At 41.7% G+C, this 21,376-nt stretch overlaps 1 protein-coding gene across 5 annotated transcripts in view; it reads right to left on the bottom strand.

Annotated features, from left to right (window-relative positions):
• KIF13B (kinesin family member 13B) overlaps positions 1-21,376 on the bottom strand; it is a 120,207-nt gene that overhangs the window by 44,424 nt on the left and 54,407 nt on the right. For all 5 annotated transcript variants that reach the window (XM_064411562.1, XM_064411561.1, XM_064411560.1 and 2 more), the window contains 10 exons: positions 19,968-20,080; positions 19,453-19,564; positions 15,268-15,480; positions 10,928-11,038; positions 7,781-7,915; positions 5,616-5,746; positions 4,495-4,581; positions 3,723-3,913; positions 2,905-3,115; positions 849-1,011 (listed from right to left, as the gene is read on the bottom strand). In XM_064411562.1, the coding sequence (XP_064267632.1) occupies positions 849-1,011; positions 2,905-3,115; positions 3,723-3,913; positions 4,495-4,581; positions 5,616-5,746; positions 7,781-7,915; positions 10,928-11,038; positions 15,268-15,480; positions 19,453-19,564; positions 19,968-20,080 (1,467 nt within the window). The remainder of the gene's footprint in view (positions 1-848; positions 1,012-2,904; positions 3,116-3,722; positions 3,914-4,494; positions 4,582-5,615; positions 5,747-7,780; positions 7,916-10,927; positions 11,039-15,267; positions 15,481-19,452; positions 19,565-19,967; positions 20,081-21,376) is intronic.

Genomic DNA, 21,376 nt, shown 5'->3' on the forward strand with positions numbered 1-21,376 from the left:
ATCTAAGTGTAACAGGCTCTGAGTTCAGCTGTCACAGTGTATTGGTGTTCATTTTAACTGGGAAGTTTTAATCACAGCCACAGGCATTGGTTTCCTTGGATTTTCACCTTGCATAAGTGTTAGAAATGGGAACATTTAAGCATTTCACAAACACCCTCAAGTTACAGCAGGCCTGGAGTTCCAGCTAAAATGAATACTGCCTGTAACTTTCCACTAGTGCAGACCCCTTATCATCCTGTCACTGGATGTGTCTTCCCCAGAAGACTGTGAGAAAAACTTCTAAAACAACTGACAAAAATTATAATCCTGGAATAAAATCCATCTACTGCACTAAGGACAGTCTGAGTATCACCAAAATACTGATTTAGCTTCAAGAAATAACACCAGCTTGGAGACACAGAAGTCTCAGAGGGTTCAGATCCCTCCTTCTAAAACTTCTAAGATGCCTGGGAACAAATAATTGAAATAATTTCTGCTCCAGTTCCTCCCTCCATAACAGGAATGGCAGAATTTTTGCAGCTCACTGGGATGATGCAAAGTCAAATGTCCACAAAGGGATGGTAAACACTTGCAATAGATGTTACCCAACCCGCAGAGACTTTGTCACTCTGCAACAGCAGCAAGTGGGAACTTCAACACCAGGGGAAAGGTCACGCACCAAAACATTTATCTTTTAAGGGATATTATCAGATTTTCATGGTATAAAATAAGGCAAGGATGTAGCAGAGATGTATTTAATGCACATTAGTGGAAAACTAACTCAACCATTACAGTCAGAGTAACAGAAACCTGAACACTGAGGGACAAACTTATTAAACAACCATTTCATTCAGCCAGGGTGACTGTACCTTGCTGTTGGCATTAAGGCTTGAAGCTGGGATCTGGAGGGTCACTTTGTACTCCGTCCTCTTGTCCAGTTCCTCTCCAATAAAATTGGCTTCTCTCACGTACAAATTGGCTTTAACAATCTGCTCTCGCAGCTTCCTCAGGCTGTGGGTCAGCATTTCTTCCCTGCAAGAATGGGATTGGGAAGGGGAGACAGGGAAAACCATGAGGTTCATGAAAAGCAAAATAAATGGTTGAGGAGGCAACTGAGAGCTTGTGGGTGAGGATTAGAGAGGGAAGGGACAGCTGACATAGGGGGCTGCTACAAATATTGGACAGGTGAGCCCCTCCAGAAAACCCAGGAGCAACCTCATGTTCACAAGCCCTGGATTTCACCAGAACTTGTGCAGAGGTTTGGACACTGCCCTACACAACATCCTTGGGTCCAGCTCTGGGGCTCCCAACAAAGGGAGGACATGGAGAGAGTCCAGAGGAGGCCAAGGAGCTGCTCCAGAGCTGGAGCTCCTCTGCTCTGGAGCCAGGCTGGGAGAGCTGGGGGTGCTCACCTGGAGAAGAAAAGGATCCAGGGAGAGCTCAGAGCCCCTTCTGGGGCCTAAAGGGGCTCCAGGAGAGCTGGAGAGGGACTGGGGACAAGGGATGGAGGGACAGGACACAGGGAATGGCTGCACACTGCCAGAGGGCAGGGATGGATGGGATATTGGGAAGGAATTCTTGGCTGTGAGGGTGGGCAGGCCCTGGCACAGGGTGCCCAGAGAAGCTGTGGCTGCTCCTGAATCCCTGGAAGTGTCCAAGGCCAGGCTGGACAGGGCTTGGAGCAACTTGGGACAGTGGAAGGTGTCCCTGCCCATGGCAGGGGGTGGAACTGGAAAGGGTTTCAGGTCACTTCACACCAAAATAATTTTATCATTACATTTATATAATTTATATTTTTAACACCAAAATCAGGTGTATGAAATTACATTTCAATAGGGAAAACCCCCCCACCCACCTGTATGAATTTAGCAATATGAAAATTAGGATGCTGCTGGCTTTGGAGACTTCTCCATGCATCTGCTGAACAGGCAGCTATTATGTGACACATTCCAGAGTTTTCCCACCACAGATGTGGATGTTCCATGTTACAGAGAAAGGTTTATTCAGACATGACCCACTTGCTCACTGGCCTTCCTGGCAAGTGTGAGAGAGAGTGGCAGCTGTACAGCCCAGGAATCTGGTGCTACAAAACATCCCAGGTGCACAGCTAGCACCTTGTCACGCTGTCTGAAATATTTTTTACTTCCAAAGTTGCTTTTCTATCCATATATATTAGATCTGTATTTTTCATGGCAATGTCTTTACCACACTCGTTTATTTAGGGTTTCATCTTCCTCCTGCAGCTGCTCTTTCTGGCAGCAATAGTGGAAAAGATTATTTAGGGGCTGAAGTAAATAACCTCAGTGCCATCACCCAGGAAGAGGCAGAGTGGACAGTGACTCCTCTGTGATTATTAAACCATTTTTACAATGATCTGGATTAAAATTCTTTGTATCATCCTCTTACTCCCTTTTTTTTTTAATTTGCACTCTTCTGCTTGCCAGAACCTGCCCAGGTCAGACAGCTGGATCTGAGTGAAGAGGAACAACAACCTTCCAGCAGCTGAGTCATGCATGACCCACGAAAGAACAAACTCACATAGGAGCCTCCAAATTTCATCCAGTCACTTCATCTTTAGTTAAATTTGCTGCTGATCAGGACAGAGCTTCTCCTTAATAACAAAGCAGGAACTCATTATTTCTCATATTTTCTACCACTGTAGGTCTGGTTATTCGGGAGGTGTTCAAGGCCAGGTTGGATGGGGCTTGGAGCAAACTGGGATAGTGGAAAGTGTCCTCCTCATGGCAGGGGTGGAACTGGATGGTCTTTGATGTCCCTTCTGTCATTTTTAGATAAATATTTTATCCGTGTCCTCCCCAAGCCCCGCCACAGAAACCCACCACAATGGCAGCACAACGCAAATCTTGCCCAATTCGCTGCAGAAATTTGACTGAACGACCCTGATGGTCCCAGGGGGGTACCCACCTCTCCTCTGCCCACTGCCTGAGGCGCTGCTGGGCACTGGGGGAGTGGAAGGAGAACCTGTCCATGCTGCGGAAATGCTGCTTCTCGGGAGAGAGCCGGCGCCGCAGCTGCTCCAGCTCGTGCTCGTACATCAGCCTCTGCCTCTCCAGAGCTGACCTCTTCTCCTCCTCGTGCTGCTGCTCCAGGCTTTGCAGGATTGACTGCATTGGGTCTAGGCAGACATTGAAAATAAAGAAAATACTGAAGTGGAATCCATGCTGAGGAGCGTCCTGGATGCGTGGTGTGAGTGCAGGTATCAGATCAAAAGAGAGACTCTGGTTTTGCTGCAGTGTGTATTTAAAAAGTGCTGCTGAATTCTGAAGCAAAACAAATGTTTACAAGGCAGATGATTTAGGAGAATTAAGAAAAGGGAAAGCCCAAGCTGGGGAAAAAAAAAAAAAAGGTCTTCCTGTTTCCCAAAATAATGTCATTCTGGGACAGCTACATGAGACCACAAAAACTCAAAAACACAGTTTCAGAGACAGAAATCACTGCAGTTAATGCCTGAGTGAGACATAACACAAGAAAAATAAACAGCCAAGTGAAAACACTTTGATTTGAGACTGCAGTTCCACCAGCATTCCACTTCTGGCTTTCCCCTCAGCAAGAACTGCCAAATCAAACAGTCTGCCATGGTTATTTTTCCCTCCTCAAGCACAAAAATGACTGTGATGAGTCATTCACAAGAAAAATTCTCCAAAAGGAAGTTATAAGGGAAAAGTCTGTGGTTATCCTCATATTTTGTACACATTCCCAAATAATTTTTTGTGGCTACTTACCATTGCTACCAAGAGCCTTCATGGTGACTTCCATCTGGGCATATTCATAGCTGAAGTTAATTTCACTGGACACCTCACTGGAATTGTCTCCATCTATATCCAGCTGCTCCACACTGTTGCTGCACTTCATGGAGCTGTCCCGCTCCTCATCCTCGTGATCTGCCTTCTTCTTCTTCTTTGGCAAATTCAGCCTTTAAATAAGAAAACCATTTTTAGAGAGCTATTAATTGCTCAGCTGTGAAAACACAGGGTTGCTTTCAAATATTGTTAAAATTCATTAGACCCTCCAAATCAGAAGATTTTTTTCTCTTTCAAATTTTATTGATCTCCTGTGGGTGTAATTTTCCTCAGGGCAAAAACAGGAGCAGAAGGTAAACTAATTAATCCGTTCTACATTCTCATAATTAAGTACCTCATGCTACCAATGATACAGTTTAGATAATCATAACATTTTTTTAGTCATTCTGCACCCAAATAATTTAGAGGCAATAATGAAGTGATATCTCACTGTTTATGTGGGTTCTCCTTTTAAGCATGAAATAAAGCAATGACATTTTAGATTATCATTCAAATCCACTGATTTTTGAGGTATTTCAGAGGGTTTCAAAGCACAGTCTTGAATAGAAAAGATCTACCAGTGATCCTGTAATAACATTTAGCATTAAAAACCAGTCCAACATCAGTATTGTTTTTATAATCTCCACCTTTCCTTGTACCATAACCCAAAAAAAAATGGGTGCCAATTTACAATTCCTGGAATAACTTTTGTTACCTGAAGAAATGGTTGTTTCCCCACAGGATTCTGTCTCCATGGTGGAGCTGGATGGGACACACGACAGCAGAGCCATTTACAAATGTCCTGTGAAAAGGTAAAAATCTAAAGTAAATATATTTATATGAAGCTTCATTTTTTTCCCCTCCCAGTATTTCATTACTGCAACAAGTAAAGGTAGGAGAAGAGATTTAGGGATTGCAAACAGGCAAAATATTCCCAGAAAATTCACTGATCTACCCAGTGCTGTTTCATAACACGCCTCAAATTCAGCTTCTTTTGACCTCCTAAGCTCATGAAGTTCAGTACATTTAGACAGATATTACTACAGATGTGTCTGGGGGGCAAAATTAGAGCTTAAAAATGAGCAGCCTGAAAAAAAGAGTCACAAGAAAAAACCACTTGCACACTGCTCTGAAATACAAACACAAAACAGGAATATTTTAATAAGGCAATAGACACCTTTTAAGCTACATGAACAGCTTAAAGGCACTAATTAAAATAATCAGAAACTACTTTTATTTCTGAGTCAGATTAAGTTTGAAAATAGGATTGTGGGATAACTCAAATTTGAAGGGAATCTCAGGTGTCACCCACTCCAATCTGCTCCAAGCAGGATCAGTCACAAATCAGGGTAAATGTGCAAAGTTTGAATTTTGTGTATTACCAATAAGTTGTTGGAGATGCTGACTCTGCATGTCATCTTGTGATCAATCTGAATATGCCAGCTGCTTCTCAAGTAGAGGTACTTAATTGAATAAAGCAACAAATGCTTCAGCAGCTCTTTGCATATCAACAGATCTCCTAGAAAATTAATTCAAATTTTGATAGGAGTTACATCTACACAGCTGCAAATCAGTGAGTATCTACTTGCTGAAAGCACATGTAATTTACTCATCCCCTCTTTAAAAATTTGGGCTACAAACACCCTCCCTGAGAGAAATCACACTGGAATGGAACATGAGCTGACAGAAGAACAGGTGACAATTAAAATGTAAAAGCAGAAATTTTCTTATACGAAGGAGACAGAGAAGTTTGTTTTCCAAGTATCTTTGTGCATCATAAAATACTGGATAAAATGACAACTATCAAACAGCTGTGGCTGCATTTTATTCCTTCACCTGGTATTTTTTTGAGGGGTCAGCATTACTTGGCCTTCTGGGGTGATGTCTATGATGCAGTGCTCAGGAAGAATTCCCATTCCACACAGCTGGATATCTTGAGAGTTGTCTGAGCCTATTAACGTGTGCTCCTGGGGAAAAATTAATTCAGATGTTAATGATGGATTGCAGAGGTTCACTGGGTCTAATTCACTCATTCTCCTTCTGGATGTGTTGTGTCATCTGGTCCCAAAATTTCACAGCTGTTCAATACTTCCCTTCAAGGGAAAAAGAGAAGCAAATCAACACTTTGTCTTACAATAACAAGCAGGGAGCACTCAGGAAAGTTTACAGGCAACAGTTAAACATGAAAATGAAGAGAATTTTATGATTTAATGGAGGAATCCAGTGCCTTGGAATATTGTAGAAGCCAAAGGAATAAAGGATTTCTGGCAGGAATTTAGAGAGGCTCTCAGTGGCAGATCCATGGTGATTATGGAGGTTCCACCTAGATCAGCAACAGCTTAGGAAATTCCTGGATACTCAAGGTATGGGGGATTTGGAAGATGAAGGATCACCCCACACATAAAATTGATGAGGTTGGAAAAAACACTTTAAGACCATCCAACCATCCCCCAGCACAGCCAAGACCACCACTGCCCCATGTCCCCAAGATCCACCTGCACAAGGCTTTTAAATCCCTCCAGGGATGGGGACTCCACACTGCCAGGGCTGGATCCCCCTTTTGGGACAGAAATCTCTTTTTTAGGCATCTCCAAGCAATTTTTGAGGAACAGATTTAATAGTTTACACAGGTCAGTGTAGGTTGCTTTTCAGTACTTGGTGCACACACAGCTCAGAGAGAAAGTGGGCCAATATTCTGATAAACAAGAGAGTTAAATCTCATGATTTTAGGAAAAACAGCTGCAAGTAATTTTATCACAATAATTTCAAAGCACAGGGATTTTCACACCAAAATTCCCCAGGAGAAAGACAAATCTGAGTTATTAAAAAAATAACAAAGACTAATTGAAGGAGACAAAATCTATCCCAGGGAGTTTTCAAAGGAAAAGAGCACAGAACCACCTGATATTTTTCCTGCTGGTACTGATGGACCAAAGGCTTTGCCTTGCTCTTGTCCTTGTTCCCAGTGACCAGTGGGACAAAGTGGGATCTGTCCCAGTATCTGTCATTGATTTAGCAGCTGAGCCACACTCTGGGCTTTTATGTGCAAGTTGCCTGGGAAAGAGTCAACCTCTCTCAAAACCTCAGCTCTTTTCTCCTTTTTAATGTGTTTTTTTAGCAGATACAACATGGAAAAAGTGTTTTCCCTTGTTTCTACTGAGATATCGCAGAGCCAGGATGGCTGATATAAAAGAGGATCACATATTTCCTAAGACTGACTAAACTAAAACCATCTTTCAGCTTAATTGCTGATTTTGTGGCTGTTTTGAGAGTTACTACCCCACTTCAAAGGGAACAGAATGATTTAATGTGAAGCTCAAACTGCTGACGTTCGCTGTGAAATGTTTAGAATTTGCACCCCAAGATGTGACTTTAAAATGGCTGTACCTTGCTTCTCCTCCTGAGTCCTCCATCTACAATTGGTAAAAGCCACAATAATCTGCCCAAATATTTCAGCACAGGGTGAAAAAGTCACATCATGTGTTTGATGGTTAATATCAGAAACAGGGACTGCACATCAGAAGTGCTGAGGCAGAACAGAACTTGTTTTTCACTTCTGGCAAGTTGCACAAAAAGGATTAAAAATGCATTTCATAAACTGAAGACAGCAGGCAGAATTTAGACTACACACAGAGAAGCTGACTACTGATATGCCCAACCTTCATATAAAACAATTTCATGGGTAAAAGCTGGTGAAAGTTTGCATAAAAAAAACCCAACCAACAATTAAAAACTCATCCCAGAACAGTACAGTTTCTCAAAAAGAACATGTCTAAATGTCTTTTAAAAAAATGCCAAAGAAAACCAAAACAAACAAAAACATCAAATCCCAAAACTTTTCCTGTGCATCAAAGAATTACATTTGAAATAAAAAGGTTGTACTTATAAAAATCTTAATATTTTTAGATATAGAGTTTTAAAGAACTCTCCAAATACACCTCTGCCAAATGAACTAGAGGCCTGACATTACAAAATTTTGAAACACAAAGATATATTTTTACCTTTAAATAATACACCAGGAGTTCATTGAGAGCTGGATCTGCATTCAAATTAACCAGGAAGCACTTATTATCCCCAACTTTAATTCCAGAGGACTGCAGGGATATGCCAAGGCTTTCCAGCTGTTTCTGACGCTCCTGTAAGAGAGCAGCCATCAAAACTGAGCTGATTGATGCCCAACCCTTCGGAAATCCATTCCCATCTGCAGGAGCCACCAGGCAAAAATGATGGATTGATGCTTCTAGAACAGGAAATTCCTTCTTCTGCAACAGGTGAGGCACAGAAGCTTCAGTTCTACCAAGCTCTGCTCAGGGGTATCTGTGATTCCTCCTCTCCTGGACCCTCTGGCTCCGAGCTTTGGTCCCACACATTCCCATATCCCCAGTGGGAAATGAAAGCAGCTGGGAGCAGCCTCCTGCAGCACTGCAGAGCTTCTCCATGACCTCACTGGAACAGCAAAATGCTACCACAAAGCCATCTCTAGAGCCCTTTATTCTCCCTTTCCAGCTAAAAAGCAAGAAGTTAAGTTAAATCCTTGCCAAGCCAAGCTCCATGTCTATCCTTTGTTCCAGAGCAATCAAAATGACAAAAAACTGGCAACCTGCTATTTAAGTAATGCAAAGAACACTTCCTGCTGAACAAGAATAGCAGCATTTTGGATGGTGTTTTGTTCCTTGTCAAAAGACTTCATAGAAATGCCCAACAAAGCATTACTGTGCAAAAATGTCCATCTCTCAAAGGGAAGGGTTTGGGTGAGACCAGAACAGTGAAAGAGGAACATTAAACATTTCTGACTTAGAAACAGAAAGGGATTCTTCTACAAAAAAATAAAAAATCCACTGGGATAGAAAAGTTGAGAATTGTTCCCAGGAGCAGAGAGAAACTGAAGTGAGACTCGCTGAAAAAAAAATAAAAATTAGAAACAATTATGGGGGGGTCCTCACAGGATTACTGGGGGAAGCAGAAATAGGAGACAGTGAAATTAATAAGCAAAAAACCAGAAAAGAGACCTACAGTGCTTTCCCCATGCTGCTGAGACTTTTGTAAAAATTCAATTAGATAATGCAGGAATAATCCTGGAATGTTTATCTTTACCTATCAGTGTGCTTTATATTTAAAAACTGAGTATGTCACAATATTCAGGATCATGCTCTGCTCAGTTGTACCAGGTCTAATCAAGATAAAAATTGCAAAGAAATGGCACAACTCGCTCTTGATTTTCTGTTCCCTGTCTCCCCACATGCTTACAAACCCAACACGATGTCCTTGTAAGGAAAAGTCATGTGTGTGTGTGAGACAGAGAGAGAAAACAAAGAACAGAGGAGAAACTGCAGTGTGATGTCAAAGATCTCTCTTCCGATCACCAGTGCCAGGCTCTGAAGTTCACAAAAATCCTTATTATCTGCAGAGATAAAGCACATGTTGCCCTAAGGAGAACTTGGCCCACAATGTGAATCTCATAGGATTAACTGAGAGAAAAAGAGCCAGTTCCTGTTAATTTTTTCTCAAGACCTAGTGTTAATTAACTTAAACGCTGAAAAAAACATTAAAAGTATGTCAAATGCTCACTGAAAATGTGAAAAATTGCCTGTTCTTGTGGCTGGTGTTTAAGGCTTTCAACTCTTATTGATGCCTCTTTGATGGTCCTTGCTCTCTATTAGGAATCATCCTTTCCTCACAGATTTACAAATATCTCTCCATCCTACCTGTCTACCCTGACACAATTTGACAGAAATATGAAAAAGCAGCAAAGACAACATGTGGAGAACAGAGGACAGCCCCCTTTCCAATAACCCTGTCCCACTTGGGGGTAGGAAGTAGAAAATCAAGAGTGAAGTTGAGCCTGGGAAAAAAGGAGAAGAGGGGAGAAGGCGTTTTAAGACTTTGTTTTTATTTCTCATTACTCTGATCTGATTGGTAACAAATTAAACTCATTTCCCCAGTCAAATCAGTTTTGCCTGTGACAGTAATGGATGACTGATCTCTCCCTGTCCTTATCTGGACCCAGGAATCTTGTGTTACATCTCTCCCCTGTCCAGGTGAGTGACAGAGTGGCTTCCACTGACTTCCAGACAGTCCTGAAATGGCCTGTGCTGCTCAAACACTTGTCCTTATCCCTCCTCTGGAAAAAATACCCCTTTTTCAAGGCTCATGAAACTCCCAGCTCTGAAACATCCTACCAGGCTGGAATTCAGAGACAGAAAGGCAGAGAGCTAAAGCAGACATCAAGGCACATTTAGTCTGAAGGGCTGAGCCCATTACTTCAGTTTTTCAACCTCCTCACACATTCAATGCCTAGAAACTATTGTGTAGGATAAGAGCAGGATTTTTTTACTATTATTATTTTTTTTTTTTTTTTTTTTCCACCCTTATACACAGGGAGGAATTGCACTGAAAGGCAGGAAGCCCTCATAGTCACAGGCAGCACTTCTTACAATGGATCTTTAAAACCAAAGTCAACACAGTCTATTCTGATTGTGGCATCTACAAGAGGGCTTTGTACCAGAGGCTCCATTCTCCCCTTATTTATTACACACTATTCATCACCTCCCCACAGTCCTCCCCCTCCAAAGCTCCCCTCTGCAAATATACACATCAGCATTTGTGTGGGAAGAACCAGGAGTGTCATGCAACAACCGTGGTGACCTGCATCATTTTTCCAAGGTAATCATCTCCAGTTATGGTCTGAGGCCCTAAATATCAGTTTAGGAGCTATTAAAACACACAGAGATCCTCGATAGCTCTATTTTTTATCATTCTGAATGCCCTTTGCCTGGTGCATTGAGGCACTCAGTCCATAACCTTGCACTGAATGCTCTCAATGCTCCCTCATCACAAACAATTTTACTGCCTGAAGAATATAAAAACCCCTATAATCCTCTCATCCGTGGATTATTTTAATTTTTTTTAAATAACTCCTCCATTTGCATACAGTGACAATTTATTATTGTCACTGGAGTGGTAATCTGGGAGGCACCCATCTATCACAGGAATTAAGTGAAGCTTTTCAAAAGGGCAGCAAGCTTGACCTACTTACCCATAAATGTGGGGAGAGACTCAGACAACCTCTATGAACTGACAGACAAAGAAAACAAACCTATTTTTCATAAAAAAATGGGGGGAGGGAAGGAGGAAAGAAAGCAGCAAACCTGAGCTATCTCCTCAGTTTTTCGTAATTTTTCTTCCCAGGTCACGGTCATCTCCTGAATCAACTTTTCTGATTCCTCCAATCGTTCCTTTAATTCTGGTGATTTCATAGCCTGCAGGAATAAAAGCAAATGAAACAAGAAAAGCTTGTTGTGCTCTGTGTTTTTTTCCCCTCTGCAGCCACACAGATGGGGGAATAAAGACAACATGACTCATTTTTCAAGGCACACTTAGCAGTAAGTAAAGGGGTCTTAAAAACACACATTGCACGTAAAGGCAGAATCCAGCAAAAAGTTCTTTTAATTAGTTTCAAGTACAGATGTTAACGTGGAGTTTATGTACTTCAACACAAACCAATTACATGATACTGGCAGATTTGCAGAAAGATACTCACACACAGACTAATCTTATCTCTACATCCCAAGTGACTCATACCAAAACCAGTTTTGTTTTTATAGATCCTGCTGCTCTGGCTACGTCCCCTCAGCTGTCAAACTCTCAAAATGAAACCTCACATCTCAGTACACTGCCATGCCACCAAAATATTTTCATTGCTCATTTTTAAATGGCCCGATGTGTGCATTTTTTTTTTTCTATAGGAAAAATGCAGCTCTGCTGGTTATGCACCTCTGCATCTCTACATGCATTTTACAGAGTGAATATCAAAGGAAGCTTTACAATGTGCTTCTGGACACTGAAATTCCATTTTCTTGCTAATTTGCCACAGTTGGAATTTTGTCTGATAAAATATTCAAAGGCCCATGTTCCAAACTACCCCATGTTCCAAAGGACTACCTTAAGAATAAGATATTCCCATGGCCACCCACCAGACACCCCAAAAACTAAAAGGGTATCAGCATTCCCCCATCCCTGGAAGTGTCCAAGGCCAGGCTGGATGGACCTTGGAGCAACCTGGGACAGTGGAAGGTGTCCCATGGCAGGGGGCTGGTCTAGAAGAGATTTAAAAGATCCTTTCCAACTCAAACTATTCTGTGACTCTTAAACTTCCACCTCCATACTGGCACTTCCTCCTCTACTAACCTTGATCAAAAAGCCTGTGGACTTCCTCATGTCATTTTTTCATTACTGCTAACAAGGAACATGGGTTTGGCTGGTTGGCATTTATGCAATGCCAATTAAACAATGGGAGCATCGTCCTCCAGCATCAGACATTTCCTTACCACAAACCCAAAACTCCTCACAGGAATCCAGATCAAAGAGTGGCCTCATTACACTGCACTTCCTTCAAGAAAAGGAGCAAGTGCCAGGATTGGAAAATCCAGTTTTAAGACAGGAGTTTCCTCTGCCTCAAGACACAACAGTCTAGGAACTGTCAGCTGATGTGTCCTGTGTGGGCTTTTTCTCCTTTGAATACCTGAATATGGGGTAAAAGGGAGAAAGACTTTGGACAAAGTGCTGGAGGGACAAGGAGGAATGGCTTCCCATGGACAGAGGGCAGGATTGGATGGAAGAAATTCCTGGCTGTGAGGGTGGTGAGGCCTTGGCACAGATTTCCCAGAGAAGCTGTGGCTGCCCCTGGATCCCTGGAGGTGTCCAAGGCCAGGCTGGACAGGGCTTGGGTCAGCCTGGGATAGTGGAAGGTGTCCCTGCCCATGGCACGGGCTGGGACTGGATGAGATTTAAGGTCCCTTCCAACCCAAAACCAATCCATGATTCTGTGAATTCCACACAGAAAGGGAAATGAAGCCAAGGCAATTTCCCGAACAAAAATTCATAGTACCAGAAAAATCATGATCAGGGCAAAGGGGTGGGCACTACCAGGGCAGAATGATGAAGCCCAGATACTCTCAAGTATCTGGTTCAATTTGTCAATCTCTTTGGACAATTAGTGAACGTTTTCACACATTTCAGGTGCACAATGACCTGGGTAACTCTCCTCTTTGTTTACAATGCCCTAATAAACCCCAGAGAAATGGGCCCAGCCTGATCCCAGACCCACAGGCTGCTTCTCTGCTGGAAGCAGGTGAATTCCTGGCTCAGGAAGGACAAGCTGGTGGCCTTGGTACAGACAAATTAAAACATGATATTAATTCCAACCAAAAAAAAAAATCAAAATGCACAGATCATAAAAGAAAAGGGGAAAAGAGGATAATTCCTTACTCTGTGAGGGGAAAGTCAACTGTCAAGTTCTGTTCTGGCTGTCCAGGAGAGAAAAGGACACTGACCCCAAAAAGTAAAAAAAACCCAAACCCCACAACTTGGCATATCTGGAAATGAGCTTTGAAAATGCAACCTGTCATAATGAGTCAGTGCTTTTGTTCACTTCAGGAAGTTATTTATGCACATTTCTGGAAGAACAATTAGATGGGCAACAAATGTAATGAACTGAAAGGAGCACAAGGCTGTGAATGTGGGGTTTGACCTTTACTGTGCAGCCTCTTAACAGCAAATTGCTCTGGCTTTTCCCTGCTCTTTGTCAATGCCACTGGGACGACAACTAGGGTGGGATTTTAATACTTGGGAAAGGAAATATTTATTATTTCATCCTTAGGAAACACTACTTCATTACTTTGGACAGCTGCCATTATTTTGGGTGTAATACTAAAAATGAAACAAATGGAGATTACTTGCAACTCTCAGAGTACTGTTAAGACTGTGGCTGATATTTTAGGGGAATTTTTAGATATTTAATATTATGATATTTAACTTGACACACCTTAAAGAAACTGATACACACACAGTGGATGCTTAGCACATTAGGCAGCTCAAATGAGAAGAGTCCAAAATCCACAGGTCATTTGCAGTATCACAGCCAGCATTCCCTGCATACCTCATGATGCAAATGTTGTAATCATAATTTTTCTGAAGTGCAAACCACAGGGATTACATCACCATTGCTTTGTCCCTTTGGGAACAGAACTGAGAATTACACTAATTTTTGGCCTTCATCTAACTTTTAGACCATATTTCTCTTGAAATTTCACTGCAGAAGCAATCACAGAATAGGTTGGAAAAGACCTTGGAGATTACTGAGTCCAATCTGTGACCTTATCAAACCAATCACCATCTTATCAACTAATCCATGGCACTGAGTGCCACATCCAGTCTTTTTTTAAACACCTCCAAGGATGGTGACTCCACCACCTCCCTGGCAGCCCATTCCAATGTTCAATCACTCTTTCTTGTGAATAATTTTTCCTAATGTCCAGCCTAAATCTCCCCTGGTGCAGCTTAAGGCTGTGTCCTCCCATGCTGTCACTGCTTGTCTGGGTGAAGAGACCGACCCCACCTGGCTACAAGTTCCCTTCTGGGAGTTGTAGAGAGATATTGCCTAGTGCCTGTGAGAGATTCAACAGCTGCAAACAGGAAAGAAAACTTTATTTAACTGAAGTCACATCTCGCAGGATGTGGCCATGCTGAATTCTTAAAATATATCGGCAGAGCTCTGTCTAAAAATCACCCAGTCTTAACTGGAACTATCCATGCCTCCATGTCCTCTGCATCACAGAGTAAAACCAAGAATGCTCAACAAGGTGCTCAGTATCTCAAGGAACAACCGTGTTTCAAGATGGACACACAGAAAAATGTAAAAATGTTATATAAAGGGAGATGGAAGCATCCCCTGGACGCCCTGCAACATTCCCTCATGGAATTCTTAGGTTATAAGATGTAGCAGGGGGTGTGTTTTCTATTCCCATCTGTTGGAGGTGAAGCAGTTATCTCCTGCTAATTGGGCAGTTTTTCTTTATCTCTCCCATAACCAATCCTCCCTCTAGGAAATATCTTCTGTTCATGGGTCAGTGAGTGCCACTGCATGACTGATAAAATTACACCATCCCACTGGGAGATGCACCACCCAGAGGGAGGAGCCAAGCACTCCTACCTGGATATAACCTGAGGTTTGGAACACCACAGGCAACCTTTTCCCACTGGATTCCCAGAGGAGCAGCTTTCTTCACCAGATTCCCAGAGGAAGACCAGGCCCATCTACACCACCACTGGACCTTCAGAGGCAAACTCCACCCTTCTACAGAAGAACCACATCTGTCATTCCAGGAGGAATGCTGCCACCATTTAATTGGACTACTACCAACACCCTGACCAACAGGGTGTCAGGTCGTATTCTGTACTACTGCATTTGTATTTTTTTTTTAATTTTCCTGGTAAAGAACTGCTATTCCTACTCCCATATCTCTGCCCAAGAGCCCCTTAATTTCCAAACCATAATTCAAAGAGAAAGGGCTTGCATTTTCCATTTCAATGGACACTCCAGCCTTCCTCAGCAGACACCAATCTTTTCGAACCGAGACAAATTCCCTCCGCAGAGCCGGCTGAGCTTGGTGGGGCGGTTCCCTGGATTTGCAAAGCTCCCAGACTGTACCTCAGCCTTGGTGAGCTGCTCCCGCAGCTTCTCCACCTCCTCGCGGAGCTCGCGGATGATGCGGGCGTTGGGGTCCTCGTTGACCACGGCGTGGTTGACGATGTTCTTGGCCCTGTCCGCGTAGCGCAGCGTCGACAGCGTCTCGTCGTAGTTGTCGGCCGCCGGGCTCACCGTGGCCACCATGGCTGTCTTGCTGTTGCCCCCGAGGCTGTCCTGGAATATGGGGTGGTTTAGAATCAGTATTTTTATTTTTGGTTTGATGGGTTAAGAGTTTAAGCTGTGCAAGTTAAGGAAAGGTCGTGATTTTCAGTGTTTGTTTTTGAAAGGTCGTTTTGGAAATGTCATTCTTGGATTTTGACATTCTTGGCTTTTTTCAATAGGAATGAAAAAGAGGCCCTGTTTTTGGGCTTTTTGAATTCCTTTTTTAAAGGATTCAAAGTTTTCTTTCTATGTTTTCTGCTTAGGTTTACAAACCAAAATGTAAACACTTCAGCACTGAGCTTCTCAGATGCCACTGAGGGAGCTCAGGAAAAACCATGATGAATTAAGATTATCTCATTTTAAAGACCAGAAGACAGATGCCTGCAAGAAATAAATTACTGAAATATCTCTTCATAAACAATATAGCTGATTTTATTCCTATAAACATTCAGAACGGGGCCATCCCTTCCTCCCACTGGCACAGGTCACAATCTGAACTGAGTTACATAAGGAATTACCCTCCTGGAATTTGGTTAAGAAGAAGGGCACGGAGCAACGAAGGAAACAAGGAAGAAAGGAAGGAAATGAGGAAGGAAGGATCCAATCTTTTTACTGACCATAAGATTATGGTTTACAATTTCAGCCAAATATAGATACATGAAGATAAAATATTCTGGTTTAAATTGGGCAGCAAGTTTTTGTTTTTTTTTTCTGAGTGGCAGTTTGGTTTCTTTGGTTTGTTTGGAATTTTGGGGTGGGTTTTTGTTTATTTGTTTTTTACCCAAGATCCCTTTCTGAGACAAAACACGCTCTTAATTTTCATCTTCAATAACCCATGAAATGTAGGTCAGGCATTGCCATTAGAACAATCTGCATTAGCTGCTTGTCAAACCATTTCAGTTCCAAAACACACGTGGAGCTTTCCCCAGCAATCATTCAAATGCCCCTTTAAGTATTTCCCCAAGACTCTCCTATTGACTGCGTGATGCCTAAACCAGTTTGACAGCAGGCAGGCTGTTGGCAGCACTTGGCTGTCTCTGGTCATGCAAAAGGCCATGGAACTCATATGAAATGTAAATCTCTGTATATTTATAGTGTTCAACACAGTCAGCACAGGCAGGTAAGTGTATTTATACAGAAATCAGCAGCAAAGAACAGCTTGCTGACTGATCTCACCGTGACTTTACTCATCCAAGGATTAGCCAGTGTTTACTCCAAATTAATCCATGGCTTGGGAGGGTCCCCTCTGTACCACAGAAATGTTATTTTAACTGAAAACTTTAAGACTAACAGGAGCACAAATGAATCATTCCATGGGATTTCCTGGACAAAAATTAGGAATGACACCCTGCAACTGCAATCCCTGTTCTGCATAAAAAGCTGGAGTTTGGCAGGGAGCTGGCCAGGTACTCCCCTTCCAAAACCAAGCCTAACTGTTTGCACTTTGGGAATGCCCTGCACTGCACTAATTAGCTCCAAAATAGGATGAATTCATTATTTGAATTGCAGCTCTGCTGTAGAGGCAGCTGAGAACACTGTAACAGTGATACACCAGAACCCACAATACACCCATTATAAACTGGGCAAAGTCCCTCTTGTAGCAATTCAAGCCCAATGCCAGACTGTCTGATAAAGTTTTATGTGTAAAACCCTTGTGCTGATTTCACTGGTTTCTTTAGTGATAAGCAAGAAAGGTGAAAAAATAGCAAATCAGCCTCTCATTAGTGAGGAGAGTCTGTAAACCAGCCTGGCAAGGCTGGGCTTGCATGTGCTAGAGAAACAGAATGGAAATAAATAAGTTATTTCTAAGAATTAACCAGCTTTTTCTCCTCTAGCAGTAAGATCACTGTGAAAACAACTCAAAATGTAGAGCTTAGAAATGACATTTTTAATAGCAGCCACCAGGATTCTGATTAACAAGGGAAAACAAGATGTTTGTGCCAATAAAATTGGATTAAACCCAGAAGTTACAGAACTGGCAAAGCTATTGTGCTCCCTGCACATAACCTGATGCCACTGCTCAAGCAATGGTATTTTTCAAAATGTCACTTTTGTCTAAAGTCCTCAACAAAATTAGGAAAAGAGTGTCAGATCTTGAGGTCTCCTGAACTGATTTCTCAGATTTGTGGAGAGACACTGTATGACAGAGATTCCTGCAGTTAGAACACATTCAGTCTGCTTTGGTACCATAATTACAAGTTGAAAGCCAAGGAGGAAGCTCAGCCCACCATCTCATGGCTTCTCCAAACAGGCCCCTTTAAACGAATAAATCCCTCCTTTGATCTCTGATTAAAAAAAAAAAAAGTTTAAATGTTCCCCCTTTCAAAACAAAGCTCCAATCAGAGCTTGTTTGTTAAAAAACCCCAAAAGCCCCCAAGCCTTTTGTGGCTGATGTTGGACACAAAGAGGGTTTGCCTGAAAGGAGGCAGAACAAAAGTGGGCTCCCGTTACTGCACGGTGGCCACAATGCCTCAGACAGGTGCTGAACAGGAATTGCAGTCTGCTCCCTGGATTTGTTTAGAAATGGAGCAGCAGAACTAATTCCAACAAGGCTGGAAATCCATCAGGGAGGTTTCCACCCTGCTGCAGCCACATCAGGAACCCAGAGCGCGCCGGGGAGAAGTGAAGCTGTGCAGGACTTTTGGTGCCAAATTGCAGAGAGACAAAAAAAATTATTTGCTCCTTCTAAATGATAGCAAAAACTCAGTGTAAATATAGAGAGGCAAAAATGTATTTAAACACTGAAAAAGCCTCAGTGCAAGAAAACTGCTGTGAGAACCTGTTTTATTCAGATACTGTTTGTGTTGTGCCATTTAGATTTTTATGTGGCTATTTGATGTGCAGATCTGTTGGGAATAAATAATTTCACAAGTCATGCTAAAAGGTTCATTAAAAGGCAGCAGTGAGAAAAATGAAGGTTTGTGTGTCAAGAGGTTACAAGAGCAGGGATTTTGTTTTACTTAAGCATTGATTTCAACTGTGTTATCAAATCTCTGCAAGAAAAAATGTGTTGGTTTTTTTTTTAATCTCCACACTTCTGTACAACCTGCAAGTCACTTTGTCTTTTTCCTTCCATGCAGTTAAATGCCAGGGATGTGAAATCTAAACAACACCTAAAAACACTGCTAAGAAAGGGTGGGAAAGCCAAGACAACAAACTAAAGCCAGAGCACCTACAAAAAAGTAAGAGGACAAAGAAAGGCTGGTGATGCTACAAATCAGTTTCTTCTCAGATTATTTCTTTCTACCAATAAGTATCTCAGTTGCTCATGAATAATAATTAAACAGAGCACAAGGGGAAAAAAAAAGAACTTTGACTTATATAGATCTCATATTTAACAATTTGGGTTTCTTCATTTAGACTGTGCACATGTTCATCCAAGTGCCACCATGAAACACTCCTTTTTCCCCCAAAAAAAGACCAAATAAGAGTCCTGTACAGTTCAGAAAATGATTTAACTGCTCATTTACATGAACAGCATCTCTGAAGTCTCCTGACCTGTTCCTCAGACTGTAACTGGGATAATGCCCTGCAATTATACTCTGCTGACAAAAGTAAAATATCTGAACAATTAAATTAGACAATTAGGAAAAGGTAATTGTCTTAATCAACATCTTCAGAGCTTAGCATACCAGTATGTAAAATCAGCTGTATGCAGAAATAACCCAAATTAAATTAGCCCCAAGGTTGTGTGTGAAGCTGTACTTACACTGACCCATAAAATATACACTGCTTTTAATTTTATCTTTAAAGTTCCTTAATCCTTAGGCCATTGCAGGTCAGCAGAAGACACATATTTAGTCTGCAGAGATACTAATGGCTTACATCCAGCTCATTTTCCAAAGACAATTATGGTTAACATCAAACCCAGAAAATGAGGCAAAAAGCACAGAACTTTGATTTCATTCAATGAGACCCTTCTCCCCCTTTCCTCTCTTTCATTTCATTTTAAAAAAGAAGATTTTAAAAAAACCCCTTACTTACTTTAAGTAACCAAGTGAGCACAGAATCACGATATGGAACAAATTTGTTCTTGTTCTTGCCAGCAGCCTGATCTGCCAGGGCAGAAATAACCAGCCCCAGAGTTGTGAGGGATCTGCCCAGAGAACACAAACAGTTATTAGCAAGGGTAAATATTCATAAGTAAAATGCATATTTAGACAGTGACTTTTTCTCTGAAAATACGCTCTGAGGAAAAAATTCCTAGTTTAATTTTGATCATTCTTTCTTCACAAAAGCACCACTCCTATTTTTTCAGTGTGTTTTCAGTCTTAATAATCAGGTCTTCACAATGAAATTCATGGCAGCTGCAGGAACACAAATATTTTTTTAAAAGATGGAGATCTTATTCCCATATCTAAGAGTACTGCCTGTCAGAAGGAGAAATAGAGAGAAGGAAAGGAGAAAATTGACTACAGGAGCTTCATATTTTAAAAGTAGGCTGTATTTAGCAGGAAATAGTGATGAAAAAAGCAAAATAAATAATCTCAAAGTCTTACTTGTTAATGTTGCTTCCTTCTTTCAGCCTGTCTCCTGCAGCACCAGTTTTAGTTGCCCTTTCACTACCTGCCAAGTCCACCAGGCTGAGCTTGCCCACCTTCTCACCTGATGTCTGGGGAAGGAACCAGAGAACAGCCCCTGTTAGGTCACTTCAATCAAGTTACACTGTTTGATGTATTTTACAACAGCAATCAAACTTCATTTTTGGTGTAAACTCTTGTTCCAGCCCCTTTGAGAATGGCTGGATTTGAACAGTGTCCTGTGCTAAGTCACTACCTGCTGCTCCAGAAACAACAGGGAAGTCATGGATGTTGTGAAGTCAGGTACTCTGGCATCTTCAAATATCTCAGAAATCTCCAGAGGAGATGTACACAGGGCACACCAATTAACCATGAAAAATTCAGAGTTATGCCAAGGGAGACAAGCAGAGATACGAGGTTCACAATCCCATCTTGAAAACAAGTCTCCCAAAATCCTTGGATTTTATACCAGAGTTTCTTCTGTTTTTCAGTGATCAGGAATGAACCTGCTGAGAAGCATGTCCTAATTTACATAAATTTTCACAATTGCAAAGTCTCCTTTATCCTTATCAGCGTCCTGGAACACGATCCCAGCTATGTATGTAAACCTGTAATGCAGATTTTGTTACAAATACTTTCATCTCATTTGACCCAAAATGACATTCTGAAACACTCCATGAACCCCCTAAATCAATTTGAAATTGGAGAGCCAACTGCCTTTGAGAACAGCTTGCTCACATCATGTTCTCCTGCAGCATCTGCACCTTCAGCACCCCAGGATCCCAATGCAAAGGGCTGAGTCCCCATAAATGAGTGGGTAATTAAAATCAATAAGCTCTCAAAAATTAATATGATGTGATCATGGAATATGCCGTTTCCAGGACTGAAAGGACCAGCAGATGGGAGAACAGGGAAATCTGTTGCAGAAGTTCACACAGGGGTCACTAGAAGGTGCAGAGAACATGGAGAGTCACAGCCACGCTGCATCCAGGCTGAGCAGCACCACACAAAAACCAGGTATGAAAAGCATGCACAAGAGCCACAGCAAAACTGGAATGACAAATTATGGAAAAATCAAAAAAAAATTCAGCACAGTATGATGCTGATTTGAAGTGCAAAGGGGAAAAAATCCAAATAAAGAATGAGTAAATTTATGTGGTAAGAAGACTGGTGGAAATTAAAAAATTAGGAGGGAAAAAAAGCCCAAATTCTTGTTATGCTTTCCAATATATGCAATATTTAGGCTCAGATTTGATCTGTAAACACTCAAAATTTCTCCAAGGCTTTGAAAACATTAAAGAATTGTCCAAGCACAGAATCTATCAATGAAGTTTAAAGATACTCGTTTCAATTCCAGTTTATCACCATTTTCTGTGAGGACTAAATAA

Source organism: Passer domesticus, chromosome 3 (genome assembly GCF_036417665.1).
Source record: "Passer domesticus isolate bPasDom1 chromosome 3, bPasDom1.hap1, whole genome shotgun sequence".
In the NCBI taxonomy this organism is placed as follows: Eukaryota; Metazoa; Chordata; class Aves; order Passeriformes; family Passeridae; genus Passer; species Passer domesticus.